Genomic DNA, 18,713 nt, shown 5'->3' with positions numbered 1-18,713 from the left:
ACTTCCATCCAACCAACAATGAACAAATTTGAAAGGCCCAGTGTGTTGAGCTGTTGTGCAGAGAGGACAAGAGCTAAAATCTATACTACCAAGAAAACCTGAGAAATGACCCCTTTGGTGCTTGCTGATGATTACTCTGTCTTCTGACTTCCCTGTGTATTTGTATAGACTGAATTTATATTGTAAGGCAGGAAAGTCCTTTCCTCCCTCTCCAATCAAAGCAACAGAGCCAAAACAGCCAGAATTAGGTGTTTAAAAAGATTCACCACACGGTCTCAACTATTGCTCTGACTTCTGCTGTCACACATCCTCAGGAACAGAAAATACCTTTCTGTAAACTAGCAATAATAAAAAAAGTTTTTCTAGCTTAGGCTAGCTATGGAAAATGCACTTCACCTTTCTGACCTCTGCTGTAGCCATCTAATAAGTCTTGCAGATTAGTTTGGAGACAATAGTGGTCTTTATTCTGGTTCTAGTTTTTGCTTGGCTTTGCACTGATATAAACACTAGATATACTAAAATTGAGATTTTGAGGGTTTTAATGTAAATGTGAAGCTACAAGTATTTGAGATCTCCAGCATTTCCCTTGAGATTGATTTTTCCTCTGATAATTTATTTTGCCAAAACCAGCACTTTCCTTTCTTGACTTGAACCATCTTGGTTTCATCAAAACTGGTTTTATATAGTGTGTCTCTGAGGCTAGGGAGTAGCTGTGTTGAAAGGCTATTTTTTTTTTTAGAATAAGAACCTATATCTGCACCCCTGTCTAGTCTGCTTGAACTAGTTCTGCCCTAGACTGATGAAGCAGTTTAGTTGTAGCTACAAAGAACTTGACAAAGAGTGTAAGATCTCCCCAAGAAGCAAGATAAATTGTTTGTGTTCATCTCTGGGCCACCAGTAGGATCAGAAGCAGACAATTAATGTATGTGTGTGCCATGCTCCAGTGTAAATGTGTCACACACTGGGAAACTGGCACTGACCTCACAATGGGTGTGGCAGAAAGCTGCCCAAATCTGGACATCACTGGCCTTTACACAAATGGTTTGCAAGCACAGCTAACCTCTTATTGCTGTGTGAATGCCAGCTTTGGTCCATTTTTTGTCATGACCAGGACTGATGCTGGATTTCCCTGCTGAAAGAAGGGAAATCCAGCCTCTCATGGAGGTGGAGGGACACGAGTTAGTGTGGGAGCTGGCTGTGGAATGAGTGCAGTGGGATGATGTGTACACGTGTAAAACAGGAGCTCTACTGCAGCACGAACTGCAGCTCAGCTATCTTTGGCTGCACAGAATTACATGGCTCAGCAGAGCCTCTGCATTTGTCTGTGTGGCCAGCAGCATGCTGCAGTTTGTGTGCATGGAACCCTTTCAAAGCATGCAGGATCACGTTGCTGCTGGAGCAATTTGTCTTCCCTGCACAGCAGCGCCTGCAGCCCCTCAAGGTGCGTGGCTGGGGCTTTGCTCCCCTCCTTTCTTGCTGCTTGGCTAGTTTCCCCTTTCTTTTCTCCCTTCTGTTCCTTACTCTGACAGAGTAGTCTTGTGGGGAAGCAGGGTGTTTCTGAAGCACTGCAATGCAAACAAACCAGCTCCAATTGAACCTTGACTGGGAAAATCTGTGCTGCACAGTGTGGCCATCACAGTGGGTGTGAGCTGCAAGGAAAGACTGCCAGGCAGGGGAAGAGCCTGAAGGACATGAAGGACCCCAGTTTCTTGACAGTGAAGTGTTTGTGGGAAATAGATTAAAACTAATTTGTGAATTCACTCTAAAATTTTAATTTTATCCATTCTTGATGGGTGTGAGTACTTTATAAAGTCAACATCAAATACCAGAGTATGCTGTATCTCTCTTCAAAGCCTTGCACAAGTGGTGCTTGTAATGCAGGTGAATGGTGATGTCCACATTTTCCTGGGGGGAAAACAGAAGAGCAGTGCAATGTGCAATGGGACAAGGGATGATGAATCCAGCATGTAACTCCAGAGCTTCTGGCCATCAGACCAGTACTCTGGACCCATTTTTATTAGCTGAAATAAGCAAGTACAAATGCAAAGGTGGCAAGACATGAGCTTCTAACTGAGAAGCAGAACCATCAAGCAGTTAATTGGGAGGAGGCTAGCTCCAACTTGTACAGCTGTTCTGTCCCAACAGCTTGCCTGATGGTGTAACACATTAAAAACAACAATAATCCTGCTGTCCAGTAACGTGTACAGGCTAGTTACTAGACTCTGAACTGCAGTTGGATGCAGAGATGCAGGAATGAGTATCACAGGTAAAGCCAGCCCAAGTCTATAGTGACAAGGCTTTTCAGGGATTGGCCATTAGGATGACAGAGTCTAAGTTACATGGGCTTCCACTGCTTCCCAGACTTCCATTTGCTGCCCGTAAGCCAACAGTTTAATTCCTCATTTTTCCCTATGGCACATCCAGCTATCAAAATTTCTAATGCTACTTTATGTATGAAACTTGCTGGGGTTCTAGGTGACACCTCTTTTCTCACGTGGAAGAGTGATCTCTTTAATGGGATTAAAGAGAAGATATCATTTCCTGCTTCCATGCCTAAAAGTGAGAGAATTGTTAATTGGGTAAGAAATATTAGAGTACCTTTTGAAGCTGTTTTTCCAACATAAGCTAACATCCTCAACTCTATGCCTTGATTTCCATGCTTTGGGGAAAAGAGATGGGAATAACAATGGAATATTCTGATGCCAAAACAGTGACTGGCCACAAGCAGCAAGGTCATGAGAACTGCCCAGGCTTTGGGCTCTTCTAGCAAGTAATGCCTATAGCATGATGGTCTGAAAATCCATCCTACATTCAGGATTGTTCCTGTGATTCCTGTGTCTTCTGTGTATGGCAAATATTTCCTTACACGGTTTTTAAAAGAAGGGAAGACAAGGCAGAGCTATTCAACAGCCATCCAGTACCAGAGCACTTGGTGCATAAAGTAATCCTGAAGAATCTTGTGAATCCATGCGTGTCATCAGAATGCATGCAGGATTACCCAACAGAGCTCTTGATTCATAGGACTTGGACTAATGAACACCAGGAAAATAACAGATTGTGTTGGGTAATCTGTGTGTTTGGACACCCAGTCCTTCAAGCCAAGTCATTCTTGTAGGCCTGGAAAGTCATTGAATGAAAAATTCTGCCATCACTACAGGTCGTCATTAAAACAGAGCAAAGTGCTCTGCATTCCATCCACTGTGTAATACTGAGAAGAAAACACTGCGAGTAAAACTCTGGCTTTAATCATTAAATTCCTACCAACCAGAAGCAGATACTTTTTTTTCCTTATGGGTGTAGAAACCGGCCCTGGGATGAATTTCCTGTCAGCAGTGAGTCTGATCAAGCACTGTGACTCTGACAGCCAGCCTGGCACTGCCTCCCCACACGCAGCAACTGGGCTCCAATGGCTCTCACGTGCAAGGAGGCCTGAAAGGCATGGTAATTTTTAATTAAATGTTTGACTTTCAGGTTTAGAAGGCCTCCTCAAGATATGTGTCAGTAATACATACAATGCTATGAATGAATAGGTAGGTCCTTCCCCACTGAGAGTAAATATACATATGTGTGTATGTATACATGTGTGTATATATATACATAAATGTTTATAAATCAAGATATCTGACCCAGTAACAATTCTGCAGCAATGAATGCAAGCCTCCTGCCTTGCTTTGGTTGCATTCAGTGCTGCAGCAGTTTCACAATGGTAGCTCTGGAAGATTGCTCAGGAGGAGTAGTCCCAGACGCTGGTGCAAAGAGTTTCAATCAGAAAGAAAAAGCCTAAAAATAATGTCATAAGCTGGTGCTGAAGAGCTCAGCAGAGTTATGTAAAGGACTGACTGATGGGGTGTAGATTTCTATGTAGGGAAGGCTGGCTTCGTTGGGGATTTTGGTGAGGTGTATCTAGGAAAGAGACAAGAAATGGAAAAGGACACAAAGAGAGAGACAGAGTGTTAATGGTTTGTGCTCTGGAAACTAGAAAATTTATGTTCCCTGTGGAAATGGAGCACCTGTTTCACCACATGTTTTTTTCAGCTATTTAGCCCTCCTTAGATCATATGAGTATTTCTGAAGTTTGGCAGAAAGTACACAGTCAGACTTTGAAGCTACTCTCTTGTTTCTGGATGCTTTCCTACAACTGGGAAGTTGTAGGGCAAAAAGCAACTCTAGAATATCATAGCATTTCTTCTCATAGGCAACTGTACCTGTTTTCTTGTTAGTAAGCACTGTATGTCACTTTCCACAGCCCAGGACTGCATTTACTGGAGCCCAGGTGTGTGTGCTAAATAACACCACCACTCCTGTATATGATGTACCAGCTATACTTTACACAAAACTCCAGTAAATGAGTCACTTTTAATCATTTCTCCCCCTTTTGGAAATGCATTTATATATGTGTTCTCTTATCCATGGTGAAGAAGTGTTTGGAATATATCATTGAGGGTAACATTTATATTTGAGTAAGGGATATCCATTCATTGGGATAAATCCTTTAAGTCAGGGTAGTTCTGAAATGTGAAAGCAGCATAAAATAAAATTTTTAAAAAAAAGTAAATAGATGAAACAAACACATGCCACTCTCCCTGGGTAAAAAATCTACAATTAAATGAATTACCCCTTTAACTAATCAAAAATTCTTTAGACATGTTTCTGCTGTGGAAGCTGGCCCAGCATTAGGCTGATCGATGGGGCTTGTGAAATAACCTTTAGGACTTTCCAATCTGGTCAAAAATCTTCCCAACTCCTAATAGTCCAGCTGGCCCAGAGATGGAGTGGGGGATATCTTCCCTAGATCCTGCATTCAAAAATCCTGCAGTCTTCCTTTTGGCAATGTAAGCATATAAAAGTCTTTGGTACTTTTCCAGACACTCACTTAAATAAAACCATGTACTGAGCACTAAGTGTGAAATAAATATACATGCCTTTAAAAGTCCACAAGAAAAGTATTTTTGTTTGTTTAATTTAAAAGCTGGCATTATGCCTCATGCTCTTTTACAGCTGCTAATAGCTGACAGCTTCGACCTCTGCCAGGCCCTGAAGGGGGCTAGAGATGCTGGGTGCACAAGAGGACAGGAGCTGCACCTTTCCATTTGGCTGACTTTGTCTGATTTGGCAGAAGAAAACTCTTGGATGTTCCTGGCTTTAAGAAATCTGCAAACTAAGCTAGGTTTGCTGAGCTGTTGCCTGATGTCTAGGAGTTGCTAAACTGATAGCATTTTGACAACAAAATGGCTAAAGTAGCAGAAGTGTTGCTCCTGCCACTTCTAAAACACTTCAGAACTACCCTAGAATTCACTTACTTCTATTTTCCTGAACAATCTGGTACTAGAGACAAGGTTTGCAGTTAATATTCATCCCACATTAACTTCATTAATACACACATGTTTTAAATTCATGGTCTGCTAAGATGCCTGCTTCACTTAAAAAATGAAATAAAATTGGAAATTTTTGAGGAGAAGAATTTCTGAGTGTCTTTAGTGAAGTTGAACCCAAACCCTTGCAAATTAATTAAGAGCCTTTTTAAAGACAGGTGGATTGATGGGGTTTCCAATAAATCTGCATACATACAGTGTCCTGCATACTGCAGACGTCAGAAATGTCCCTTAGAATGGCCTTTTGAGGAAAATAGAAGGAAATTTGTAATAATGTTGACCAAAACATGAAATTGTAGCATTTTGAAAATGACAGAATATTGGTTTCATTTTGTGTTTTCAACTCCTTTTGGGTTTTTTTTATACTATACTCATGAAACCAATAGAAAATAATGAAGCATATAACTGGATCCATGTTACCAGTTGCAAAAGGTTTCTGATAATAACATGTGCCTATTCCTAGCTGTTATAATTTCTCAATTAGAAGAACCAGAAAAGTTGGTGAGGGAGATTATGGTTAAGTAATTTGTAGATTTTTTTTTTATTCCTCCACTCCCAGTTAGATATTGGAAGGATCCCATTAAACAGAGAAGAAAATTATCTCCCAGAAATAACTGTTACTGTCGGTCTTTACAACTAGTATTCTCTCTCCATACTAAACCAGAAGGGTTTTACAGAGTCATTTTTTTTTACAGTTGTATCGAACTCGCTGTTTGCTCAAATTAAGAAATGTCAATGGTGTATGCAATAAAAATTGATTTTCAAGAATGCTGTGTGCAACACAGCTCATTTGAGGAATATTGCTTGGCTTATCCTCTATGGGCAGAATCTGCAGACTGTCTGACAGCATTTTAAATTGAAGTAGTGATTTTAGTAATGACATGAATAAAACATCCCCTAGCCATGAAACTGGAGCCAACTGAGCCTTGAGATCTGGCCACAGCTGATTTCAATCCCTAGAAAGAATTTGGGTCAGAGAGAGAACTAAGAAATGTGATTGCCAACTTGAGTAGCACCTTGAAAAGGTGTCACTGTTTGATCAAATATTTATTTCCTTTTTATCAGCACAGGAGGCTTGTGTAAAGTACATCAGTAATAATGACCATTTCTTGATACGCTGTATTTATATTAGGAAAATTTTGCCATGCCTCTGATACATCCATTCCAGGAAGATGGTCTTGCATATAGATTTTTATTTTTATGTAGCTCTTCATTGTTTTTTCTGCACTTTGTCTTTTAATGTCCTGAGAAACTGTAGCCACTTCATGGGAATGGGTCTGTGCTACCAACACACCATGCTCTCTCATGAGGATATTATTTATTTAGGTACTTCTGTAAGATCAAACAACTCACTGGCATCCAAAGTTGTTTTTTTTTTACCTTGCATCCATGTCATGACTGTTCCAAAAGCCAGGTTCAGCACACGTGGGCCTGCTTTGCAAACCCACTGGACTCTGCATGAGAGACAGATCCATACCAAGGTGATCTCATGTATGTTCACACCAGGTTCAATACATCTACTGTGTGATCTTTTTCTCCCTTGCTTTAGGCCTCCTTTCAGACTGTGAGGCCAAGGACCATAATCCCACTCCTGAAAGCACATCTTCCTTCCCAACACACCTTTCCCATAACCTGCCCGATCTGCATCACTTGCAAACCTTTTTGCAGAACATTGTCTCTTTTTCTGCTTGCCTAGTGCCAGATAAAAGCACTGTTTGTTGGCTCTCAGATGACACTGCAGGAAAGATAGAAGCAATAATCTTGTGGTTTAAAGAGGCATCTTGTCTGAATTTATTGTTGTGAAGTAAAAGCTGTTAAAAGATCATTTCTTGCATTGAACTCAACCTTGTGATTTGAGAGCTCTTTAAGGGATGAAAGACAGTTATGTTTTTCAAGGATATTTTGTATTTTCTAAGCAGAACTAAAAAAAATGGACAGTTGTACTATGCAACTTGCTTGACTACTTGATGGCCATGTGCTATTACCTTTCTGCAAACCCCTTTGACTGCTGAAAGTCTTGCTCTCTGCCTCCAGTTTTGCATTTTCATCACAACCAGGAGTTACCAACAGCCCAACTCTGCCAAAAAGGTGTAACCAGAGCAATTAATGCTCACTACTCTGTTTGAGGCAAGTTCTGCTGGGTTAGATCAAACAGCTGCCAAAGGCAGGCTTGACTGACCAGCGTGCTTTGTCTCAGGCAGATCAGGAAAACAGTAGCACAATTCCAGTTCATTCCAGAGAGAGCCCTGGTTTCTGGGAATGCCCATTCCAGATGCCTGGCATCTTTAGCCTGCAGAACCAGGTCTGGAAGAGGATGTTTACCAGCTGTCTGTAAAATAATGACTGTATTCTGAGGCTTCAGTCACATGGTCATTGTAGAAATGGCTTTGTGACACTTGAAGATATCCAGCCCCAGACATAAGCTGAAAATTACCTTCTTCCTGGTACAGCTTAGATGTCAGAATAAATCATCTGGGCACTCATCATGGGTTTTAGTGCAAAGACAGCAGGTTAGTAACTGCTGGTAAGAGTGATGTGAATTCACCCTCCTGACTTTCCTGATGGAATTTAAACACTGATATTTTTTACACAGCCTTTTAATACTCTGGGATGACTGTACAGCTGCTGCAGAGGGATGACAAACACCTGGATGTTGGTCACATCTTAAACTGGCACAGCTGCTTGGCCACTAAATACCTGATGTGAGACTGAACATTAGTCACTTTGCAGCACAAGGCTTGCTGTGGCAGTGTAAGGGACCTGGGAAAGGATGCAAACTGCACCTGGGCAGAGCCTTCTCCTATGCAGAAGTAACTTTTGGAACATTGTGTACATGTTAGAAGAAGAAAATTCCCCTGTGGGAAACCTAGAGTTTTACCTAGGTTTAGAGAATGTGAAAAGGTCACAAATGTACAGACATTTTAAATATGCAAGGCAAGCAATTCTCTGTCACTTAGCAAACAGGAAACAGTCAGAATAGTTGAGGCATGAAAGTCAGCAACAGCCACAAATAAAGTAATCTTTGATGAGTGTAACCATGAAAAATGTGAAATGTGTTTTTCCCTCAAGCTTCAAAGTAACTTCCTCCAGTCCCACGGAAACTGAACTGGTACTAAGACACTAGATCTCAAAAGAAGAAAGATTTGTCAGCTATCTCAGACATTGTCCATCAGCCCTGCCTGTGCCACACACAGCAGTAGGTAAATGCTCCCAAAAGTCTACATCACACATCTGCATCTGCAGACAATGCCAAGAACTGCTGCTGCTGCTGTTACTACTAAAGTGAATAAACCCACAGGTTCTAGAAGAACGTGGCATTACTGGCTACCCCTGACAGAACTCACCCCATTTGGACTCTGACTTGGTATTTAGCAGGTTACTAATCTTCATTTGACAGGTTGAATAATGAGTGATCTGTCACATATGTAAGTAAATAGTTGTAGGGAATAATTATCTTTGTGTTGCATTGTTTTTGATCTTGCTTCAGTTTCCAACCAATTTGTTGGGCTCTCTTTTCCTAGTAGATTTAAATGCCAGTACTCTTAGAAACCGCTTTCCCAGGTGGGTGCTTTATACACCCACCAAAAAGTTACCCCAAACTTTTTGGTAAGTGTTTGTGTAGTATGATGGTACTGGTGAAGCCTTTTTAATATTGCTTGGTGCACACTTGGGTTGGTGCACAATATTTTCTTCTGTGGTTTGTAACACAAAACAGCTTTGGGGTTTTTTCCTAAAAGGTTGCCTTGACTGTTTTGAAGCATCTGGCTCTTTGAGGCTATCTTCTGACACAATAAATTCACATCCGTTCACCTCTTAAAAGCAGATTGTTGTGATGTGATAGGGAAAATCTCTGAACCTGAACCATTTGTCTGACTGCACCACTGCAGCTTTCACTCTTGGTTGGAACTCTGTAGCATGATTTCTTTTTTCTAATGTGAGCCTTGCACAAACGATTTGCTCCAACTAAATCTGCTGTCACACTACTGAAATCCTGTTTAAACTCCGCACTGACAGTGAAGCAGTGGTTTCACAGCTCAAAAAGGGGCTGTAAGGCAGGAGCCACCCTCTCCTGTGGCAGCGGTGGCAGCAGTGAGGACACAGCCACTCACCCACGGTGCTGCTGCAGTCCCTGTTTGACAGAGACCCAGGCAGGAGGTGAAAGCGCCCATGGCACAGTCCTGACAGCGACTGCTGCCATCAGAGAAGCTGCAGTGCTGGGGAATTACAGGCCATTGGTTTGCTCGTGTCTTTTGCAGTCACTTTGTTCAAGATCACCATCAGAGATGCGAGTTTGCACTGGAACTGACTTAGCCTGTTAAGGACTTCAGTATTATTCCAACGATCTTGAAGTAGGTCAGGCACTGAAAGGGAAGCCAGTGGTGTTTGGACAGCATTAATTTTGGTTATGTACATTGTCTGGTTAGACCTGTTTGTGAAATGTGCCACTACACGATGTGCTCATTACAGCAGCCTCATCATCTCCTCTGCTGTAAACAGTGCACCGAGCCCGGGCCGGCCCTGCAGGCAGCGCTTGTGCAAAGCCCTGCACAGGGCTCCCAGGACAGCCTGCCTCGGCAGCAGGGCTTGTGTCTGTAGGGCAGCTCAGTAACACAGAAATAGGGTCCAGGCGGTACCTCAACATCTCTTTTTCTTCCTGCTTGCAAAAATATTTGAAAGTGATTTAGTCTGGTTTAGTTTTGAAACTGTTGAGCTATTTAGACAGTCATATTTTAGCATTTACTGTGTTTGTGGTGGCATTTAAATGCAACAGAAATTAAATTTAAACGCATCCTAGGCAAATGTTCCAAGCAATAAGTTTCCATGGGTGACCAAGCAAATCACTTCATGCTGCTTGTTTTCCTTCTTGTCTTGCCACTCCACAGCCTTTCACTGCACTCCCAGGCCTCATAGCCACCCCTATTGCCCCTACCATGTCAAAAAAGACCCCAGACAAAACAAAACAAAACAAAACAAAAAACCCCAACTGTGCTCCTTGTTAAAGCAAACAAAATGTTTTGTACATTATTCCAGAGAAGGAAGAAATAAGAAGCAACAACAACAAACCCAAAAAACCCCACCAAACTTAGAGATTTACCTGAAATGCAAGTAACTTTATTACAATGAATTATACCTCTCCACAAACTCCTCTGAAGTAGTGATTGAGGAAGATAAAAACAAGCTTTTTCATCATCCAGCACATACAGTAAAAAAAAAGTCTCGAAATAGAAATAATGTGAAACATTATGCCTTGAAATAGTTCTTTTTCTTCAAACAGAAATGTAATAGTGTCCTGGTAAATCATATTTCTGAATGTTGATCCTGTTTCTACAGGAAGCTGTTGTCCCTGTACCTGCTGAAATCTAGAAACCCTATACTAAAATCAGTTGGTTGTGATTTGCAGGGAAGGAATTAAGGCACTACAAGTATACATTTATCTGGTTGTCCTGAGCTTTTTTGGTTGTTGTTCTTTCAGTGATTTAGAGTAAGATTCTGCTTTTGGCAGAATCCTCAATATGATCAACTAAAAGCCAGTCTGTGGTTCATTCATCAGACGCTTGAACTGCCTTATACATGGTTACTGTGTCACATACCAGTTATGCAAATCTGAAAGCAACCATCAGGTGCAAAGTGATGCAGGCACTTACAGAAAAAAAGTGGAAAAAAAAAGAATGGGGTGGGAAAAGCCCTCCTCCTGAATCTGGGCTTTACAGGGAAGGATCTCACTGTTTTTCCCACCACATAAGGAATTGCTGTTCTACCTTACAACAAGTAAGGTGAGTCCAAGCCCTGAAATGCTTTTCCCTGAGTTTGCAGTCAGGCGTTAAGGTGCTCTGCAGACCAGGATGTGGTCAGTCTGCATCCTTCTGTGATAAAAATACTTTTTTTCTTTATGCTTTTGTATTTCAATCCCTCACCCCTGCGTAAGGAAGACCTGAGAATACTCATGTATGATTCCTTAGAAAGGATGGTTACTTCAACAAAAAACAAAAACACAGTTCCTGTCTTTGGTGAAGCTCAATTAAGCCTTACCAAGCAGAAAGTCAGCATTTGAAATAAAAAAAATTTAAAAAAAATCATGTTTGTACAGGTATGTAGTGAATATTTTTCTGGAAGTTACCACAAGCTATGTTCTGCCTAAAGGCCTAATTATAAAAATGTAAATTTAGATCAATTCCAGTGTAATGTGCTCTTTACGTTCTAAAATTTCTGATGCCCTTCACATGTTTAAGATCATATGTTAAGATCTAAATCAGATTATAAACCCAGTATTTAAATAATTAAAGATTTGCTGTGACCTTCAAGTCACACAGGTCAATGCAAAGGGCCATCCTTCTGGTGGTGTTGTGTTATTCAGGTGGAGATATTCCATGTGGACTGGTAGGCACCTAAGCAATGCTCCCTGTCATTTAGTGATATCATCAGTATCTAAAGTCAGAGGCACTGGTAGGACTTTAGGAAAAAATTAAACCCAAATTGTAAATGACTTCTTAGGATGATGCTGAGCTCTTCTCTGCACTAGGGCAAATCATTCTGGGGGGTTCGTAGCTCTGCACGTTGTTGTGGTTGCTGTGAGCTGTGTTTAAGGCTGCTCAATGCTCAGATGTGAACTTTCCAACAGGGTGACCCTCCTGAGCACAAGAACCACTCCCTCATGGCTGGACCACAGAAGGACATGAGATGTTTGGGACACAGCTGGGGTGACCCAGGTAAGCCACAGGGTGCATCACACTTCCTATGCTAATCCGTCTTCCTCCACCTGCCTGTCTTCCTTCTGGCTTTGACCTACCTGGAATTAACATTAAAAGCACTTAACAAACATCTCAATTAGTTCTCTGTGTAAGCTCAAAGGGTAACTTTTAGTGAAACCTCATTTTGTACATTATGTAGGGAACTAGAAAATTTGCACTAAAAAATGGTAATTGTCTCCACCTTGGGACAGTCACAGAACAGACCTCAGACACAAGAGGAGCTACAGAGGAATCTGTGTTAGCAGATATGACACACTGGATCATAAATCTGCACCAAAAGAAGGCTCAGGCTCCAAATTCAGCTTTTAGTGATAAAATTAGAACTATCATTACACTTGTGCTAGCATGTGGTAACTATAAACTCATGTGTAAAAGAAAGCTATTTGACATGAGAATTCAGATTACTTGGTAGGAGCATAATTTTATTTTTTGTTGAGTGTAATGTGCCAGCCTGAATAGTGTCTGAGGGTGAGTCACCACTCCTTCACTCTTAGATAAAAAAATGTGCATTAAGAGCAACTTAGCTTGAGAAGGCAAAGAGGCTGGTTTTACAGGGCTGCTGTAAGCATAATGCCAGTGTCAGGAAGCACAGAAGAAATCATTAGAAAAGTTAATCCAGAGCCATCTGCAGTAATGGAGACAGTAAAAGTTGTTCTTTTTTTTCTTTTTTGAAAGAAGAAATACCAGTTCCTCAAAAATGCTTTATGGGGAAAGTTTTGGGGTTTGAAAAGTGCACGAAATTTGTTGAAAAGTGTTCTAGCAGCAATTTCAAAATTAAAAAAAAATCTGTGTTTTAGTATAAATTTACTTTTAATTTAGTTCTGCAAACTGTTTTTACAAGAGTCAAATATTTTCACATGATTTTATCCTAACTGATAAGGAATGGGAAAAAACCCATATTAACGTAAGAGGTTGTCCTCATTTGGCAAAGGAAGTACTAAGGAGGAGAAATGACATTGAAATTATATTGAAACAATGTGTAAGCCATATTCTTCATGTTAACAGCTGGTAATCTTTCCTTTCTCATCTTTGTTTGATCTGCATTTTGACTTTACTGTAATTTTGAAAAGGACTGGTTCCTGTTGCATAGTCATGTTGCAATCATTGTTTATTGTGTTGCTCTTATATAATACCTACTCTAGGCGTATATACTTAATTCTGATTAAGAGATTTAAAAAAAATGTGTCGTATATGAACACATATAGTCGCAATAGGAAGTGTTTGTAACCGAGTCCAAAAGACCAAACTGGTGAAATCAGTGTTACAGACGCTCAGAGAAGGAATGCTGTTTCTGTGCCCTGTGAACAGGTGCAGTGTACAGGCACCAGTGGGGAAACACTAATGATGGAGGTACGTGGAGTGGGATGCAAGAATCACACAATGCCCTGCTATTGGGAGTCCAGTTCTAGAGTCACTCGAAAGAAATTCTCTTCCTGGCTATGCCACGTCCTTCCTTTGGGAGATCTTGAGCAAGACACTAACTTTACTATCAGTCCCCTGGCATCTGGGACTTAGATTCTTTCTGGCTGACCAGCCTAACTTCCAGAGATGCTCCTCTGTTAGCTTACAGAATCTGACATTTTCTAACCATTCTACAGCAACTGCCCTTTGCTGAACGACCTATATTTAACTCCGGGCACACGTAAGCATTGCCTCGGGTGGCACCCTCATTTCCCAAGCATGCACCGCAACGCAGGCACAGAGCATGGGTGAATACAGCTGGCACCGTGCAGACACCGAGCACGGCTCAGTGCACCTGCCTTGCATCACGGCACTGCGGCGGGACCCGCCTGCCGCTGAGATTCCCAGGGGCAGCGCTGCCCCCGGGAGACTCCCAAGGGCACGGAGAAGGAAGGCGGTGCCAGGCTGGCAGCAGGTACCGGGCGCGGGGCAGGTGCTGCCCGGCCGGGGCCGTGCCCCGCCTGCCCGCGGGGCTGCAGCAGCTGCGAGGCCCACGGGCGCTTCCCTGTAGTGGCACCAAAACCTGCACTTTGAACCTAAAGAAACAACTGCCACAAGCCCGACAAGTGGGATATGGAGCAGGTGGTGGAGTCGCCATTCCTGGAGGTGTTTAAAAGTCGTTTGGGTCTGGCGCTGGGTGATGTGCTTCAGTAACTTAGAGGTTACAGGGGCAGCGCCGAATGGACGGTTGCACTGCAGGATCTTAATGCACTCTTCCAAGCCCGATGACGCCGTGGTTCCCCGAGATGACGCCGTGCTCCCCTGATCCCGTGGCACCGGCGGGGCTGGAAACTCCCCCGGGCACTGGCGGCCCCGCCGCCCCTCACGGGACGCACCGCTGCCCCGCCTTGGCCCCGCCCCCCGCGCGGCGCGGCTTTCCGCCAATCAGCGCCGCCCTCTCCGCCCGCGCGCCTTCCCCGCCCTCCGCTCCCCGCCCGCCGCGGCCGTGCCGGCCCGCCGGAGATGGGACTTCTCGCGAGAGCGGCGGAAACCTCGCGAGAGCGGCGAGGCCCCCCTACGCCCCCGCCCCCGGCCCTCCCGCCGCCCCCGCCCCAGCGCGGCCGGATCCGAGTGTGCCGGGCGGTGGGAGGGGAGGGAAGGAAGGGAAGCAGAGCAAGGGAAGGAAGAGAAGGGAAGGAAGGGAAGGGGGGGCGCCCGGCCCTGCGCAGTGAGCGATGTTTGTCCGCCATCGCGGCGGAGGCTGAAGGAAGCGCCGCCAGCGGAGCGAGGGGCCCGCGCCGCCGCCTCTCCCGCCCGGCCCGGCCCGGCCCGGTCGGCCCGGCCCCCGTGCTCTCCGCGCCCCCCGGGGGCCGCGCTCGCAGCGAAGGTCGCCAGCGGCCTCCCCCAGCCCCGTTACCGGGTCCGCCGCCCCGCCGCGCGTCCCCCGGCTGTGTCGCCCCGCGCCGGAGGCGCCGCCGGGCCCGAAGATGTCGAACCTGAGCAAGGGGACGGGCAGCCGGAAGGACACCAAGATGCGGATCCGCGCCTTCCCCGTGAGTACCGGGCCTGGGCCGGGCCGAGCGGCCTCCGCAGGCCCCGGCGCGCCGTGGGCCGCGCTGTGCGGCGGGGCGCGGGCAGGGCGGCCGCGGGCGCGGGGGGAGCTGTCAGCCGGCCGCGGGCACCCCGAGCGCCGGGCGGGCGGGGAGCGTGCGGAAGCTGCTCCTCGGGGAAGCGGTGCCGCACGGCGAGTGGGAGGCGGAGGGACTGGTCCCTGCGATTATCGCCTCCCTCATCAAACAGATCGATTATGAACATCCACGGAGGGCAGTGGGGAGAGGGGCAGTGGGGGCTTATTTCTTTGTTTTCAAGGAAAAGGCCTCAAAGAGGGAGCCGAAGGTTATGCGCCTTCATCAACAAATTTAGTTAGCCCCGGAAGGTGTGGGGGGGCATGTTTATTTATGTCTCTGCAGAGTTTCCTCTTGCTGAATTTCTCTCTCCGCTCCGTAGAAGAGGCTCTAAGTCGTATGATGATAATATTTAGGTGGCACGATGCCAGCTGTTGAGAAGGTGTTACTACAGACATGCAGGCATAGGTAACTTGCTGCAGGTTCGGCAGAGTCGTGAGCGTGCCCTCGCTTGGAGTTACAGAAGGGAAGGAGCCAGATTATTAATTTGAAATGCCATAACGCTGCTGTGTTTTGACAGTCGGTTCAATTAAAGCTTACAACAGAATAACAACTACAGCACGAGTAATGGCGTGGGGGAACGAGAGGAATAGGAAAGGTTCAGTGTGCCGGAGCATGACCAGGAGGCGTGTGTGTGTACAGCGGGGTGTATGTTAAAAAGAAGATACTTAGTGGAATCTCTGGCTTTTAAGGCTTAGCGTTGGCTTTTAAGGTTTAGTGTGAACTTTTCAATGCTATGTCTGATCCCAGTAGGCAGTGGTGTAGAACTAATGTGCTGTGCCTTTATAGAGAAACTGGACATACCTGTTTATCTCATTTCACTGGCAGGGCATATATCAATATATTTACTTCATCCTAACTCTTGCTGATGAAATTAGAAGATTCTTTATAGTCTCAGCAGCCGACTTTACAGCAATTTGAGTTATACTGTTTTACTCTTTTCACTGCTTTTAATCATTGATAGTTGCATTTAGTGGTAAATGTAAAAATCAAAAAGTGGGCTATGAGATTTGGAATTTTAGCTGATGATAGGTTTTTCATCACCATATTTCATTTATTTTTTTAAAAAGCCTTTTCCAAGAATGTCAGTTTTGGATTATAGAAATAAAGGAGAAGACTTGCTGACATATGGCCACAGTTTTACTAAAAAGTAGTAGGAAACCCTGTACAAAAATAAACCATGACAAAAGCAATGTGTATGTTTTGTAACAAACTGCACCAAAGATAGCAGTCTTTTAATGTGATAAACAGAATGGTGTATTCCAACCGTGAATATGTAGCTATGGGTCAGACAACAAAGGTGGACTTAACAATGGGATAACTTAAGTTTGTATTTTTCACCTCTTTTATATGTGAAATTTGTTTTGCAGGGGTGAGAAATGCTCTGATGGAGCCCTGTTCTTACATAAACATTGTCAAGTTTTTTTTAAAACAGTTTTTACTAGCATTGTCTTTCTTTTCAGTTGCTTAAAGAATATCTAGGTTAAAATGTGAAAAACAAAGTGTCTTCTCCCTAAAATAACGCAATAAGTCTCAAGTCATCAAGACCTACAACTGTTTAGGGCCATCTGTTGATAGCAACTTTCCAGGTGTCCCCTCTGATATTTTACTTTTCTTACCTAAGATATTTTGTTGACAATCCTGTTGATCAAGTGTTTACAGAACAGAAGTGTGTGCTTTGTTGAGAGATTTGGAGGGGTTTCCCTTTCTCAGTTGCAGAAGTCAGCAACTGTAGTTGACATGAAAACCTAACACACATTTTGTGTAGGCCTAAGTGATTGTAAAGCTTGGCCCAGGAAATGACTTGGTGCTAGTGACTGCAGTGGGATTATTTGTGTCAATGAGGTGCATTTTTGTGGGGGGTAGAGTCTGTGTTTAGAAAATGCAGTACTCATGCAGCAGCTATGGATCCTCACTCTTTTGTCCCAAATGTGGTGGTTCTGCTCTTCGGCTCTCAATTAAGAGTGCTTCCAGAGCAGGTTTTGTAGGCTGCTTCCATTTGTCTTCTTATTGATCATCTTTCCTCAGGAGGTCTTCCTGGTTTAGATTAGTTTGCTTCTTGCATGGAGGTAGCTATTTACTATTATATTAGGCTAGAAATAGCCAAATTGGAATGGTGGTGTTCCTGGAGGATAGCAGTATTAACACAACTTCCTTCTTGTAGGTTGTTTTTTTAATATTTTACATTTTTGTGACATATTTCATATTTCTGCACATATTTATTATGTATTATAATAGCTAAAGGAAGGGAGAAATAGTAAATTGCCAAACATTACCTAAGTCTACCTTTTCCACCTCATTAAAAATTAGTAGAAGTGGACCAAAACATTGGAAAAGCACTGGTCTTCTACGTGGAGATCTTAATACTTAGGAATTAATTTTATTCTAGATTTCTTTTTTGTTATTCTTGTAATTGATGCCGGGTTATCTGTCATCCTAAGTATCCTCTAAGATTTACTAGCTCCTGCTGCATGCTGTAATGTGCATTTTCTTACCTCAAGGGCAATAGCATGGGGTACACTGTTTTGTGAAGTGGGTTGTACAGTAATCAAAAGTAACTGAGAAAAACGGTTATCTGTATGTTTAACCAATTTTTCTTTTCCTAATTTATAAACTATCTTACTAAAAAGAACTTTGCATTCTCTTGTTCATCGTCACTTAAAGACAGTGATAATCTTTGCATCAGAAGTAGTCCAGATGAGGCTGCATTCTCTGAGACCTCAGGCTTGAGCATATTTCAAACCTGGAAAGAATAACAGAAATAAATTTCTAAGAGAGTTTGTTTTATATTCAGGAAAGCAAACTCATGAGGTTAAACGTGTGCAGTTATCCTTATGTACCACCACAGAAGACTTCCAGTGTGCTACTTTCAGTATCCACTTCTGGTACTTTTAACACCTCCATAAAATGTAGCTGTTCCATATTTATGTAAGGTCTATCCAGAAAGCATTCAGGGTGATGTTAAAGCCAGAGATGGAACAGTGGAACAAAGCTTTTGAGAGACACAAGGTTCCTTTTTCTTAAGCAGTCTTCAAACTTTATTTCAAATTCATACACACTGCAACAGATATGAATAAGGATGCTAAAAATAACAATTTCAGAAATGTCATATAATTGTCCATGATGTACATAGACTGCAGTGAGTAAGCTGGTGTTTTTTAATTATTTGGAAGAGTGCAGTGGTCTACTGAATACATGTGCATTATATGAAAATGCAGGTTTGATACGACTACAGAAAGTGAATTTCTTGCACCTGTTTTAGAGAAGCATTGGGGGTTGTTTTCTTTCAAGTTTTAAGGTTTAAAGGTGCTCTCAGGGTCTCAAATTGGCTCTCACTCCTTAACTCTCAGTGAGCCCATTACTGCTGACTACAGGAATACTTAAAAAGCTCTCAAACAAATTTGCAGCAAATCTGATTTTAAGATGATTTAGTTGATCTGTGAAAAATAGTGCCAAAATAGTAGATTTGGCCCTAAAACTGTTGGAGAGATGTGATTTCTGTAAGG

At 43.2% G+C, this 18,713-nt stretch overlaps 1 protein-coding gene across 1 annotated transcript in view; it reads left to right on the top strand.

Moving 5' to 3' along the window:
• The first annotated feature begins 14,610 nt into the window (after nt 1-14,610).
• CUL3 (cullin 3) overlaps nt 14,611-18,713 on the top strand; it is a 55,617-nt gene continuing 51,514 nt past the window's right edge. The window contains exon 1 of the mRNA XM_063408115.1: nt 14,611-15,075. Coding sequence (XP_063264185.1) covers nt 15,010-15,075 — 66 coding nt within the window. The 5' untranslated portion in view covers nt 14,611-15,009. The remainder of the gene's footprint in view (nt 15,076-18,713) is intronic.

The sequence above is a fragment of the Prinia subflava genome, chromosome 11, assembly GCF_021018805.1.
Source record: "Prinia subflava isolate CZ2003 ecotype Zambia chromosome 11, Cam_Psub_1.2, whole genome shotgun sequence".
In the NCBI taxonomy this organism is placed as follows: domain Eukaryota; kingdom Metazoa; phylum Chordata; class Aves; order Passeriformes; family Cisticolidae; genus Prinia; species Prinia subflava.
Note: the sequence above shows the minus strand (reverse complement) of the source record. Positions and strands in the feature narration are given on the sequence as shown.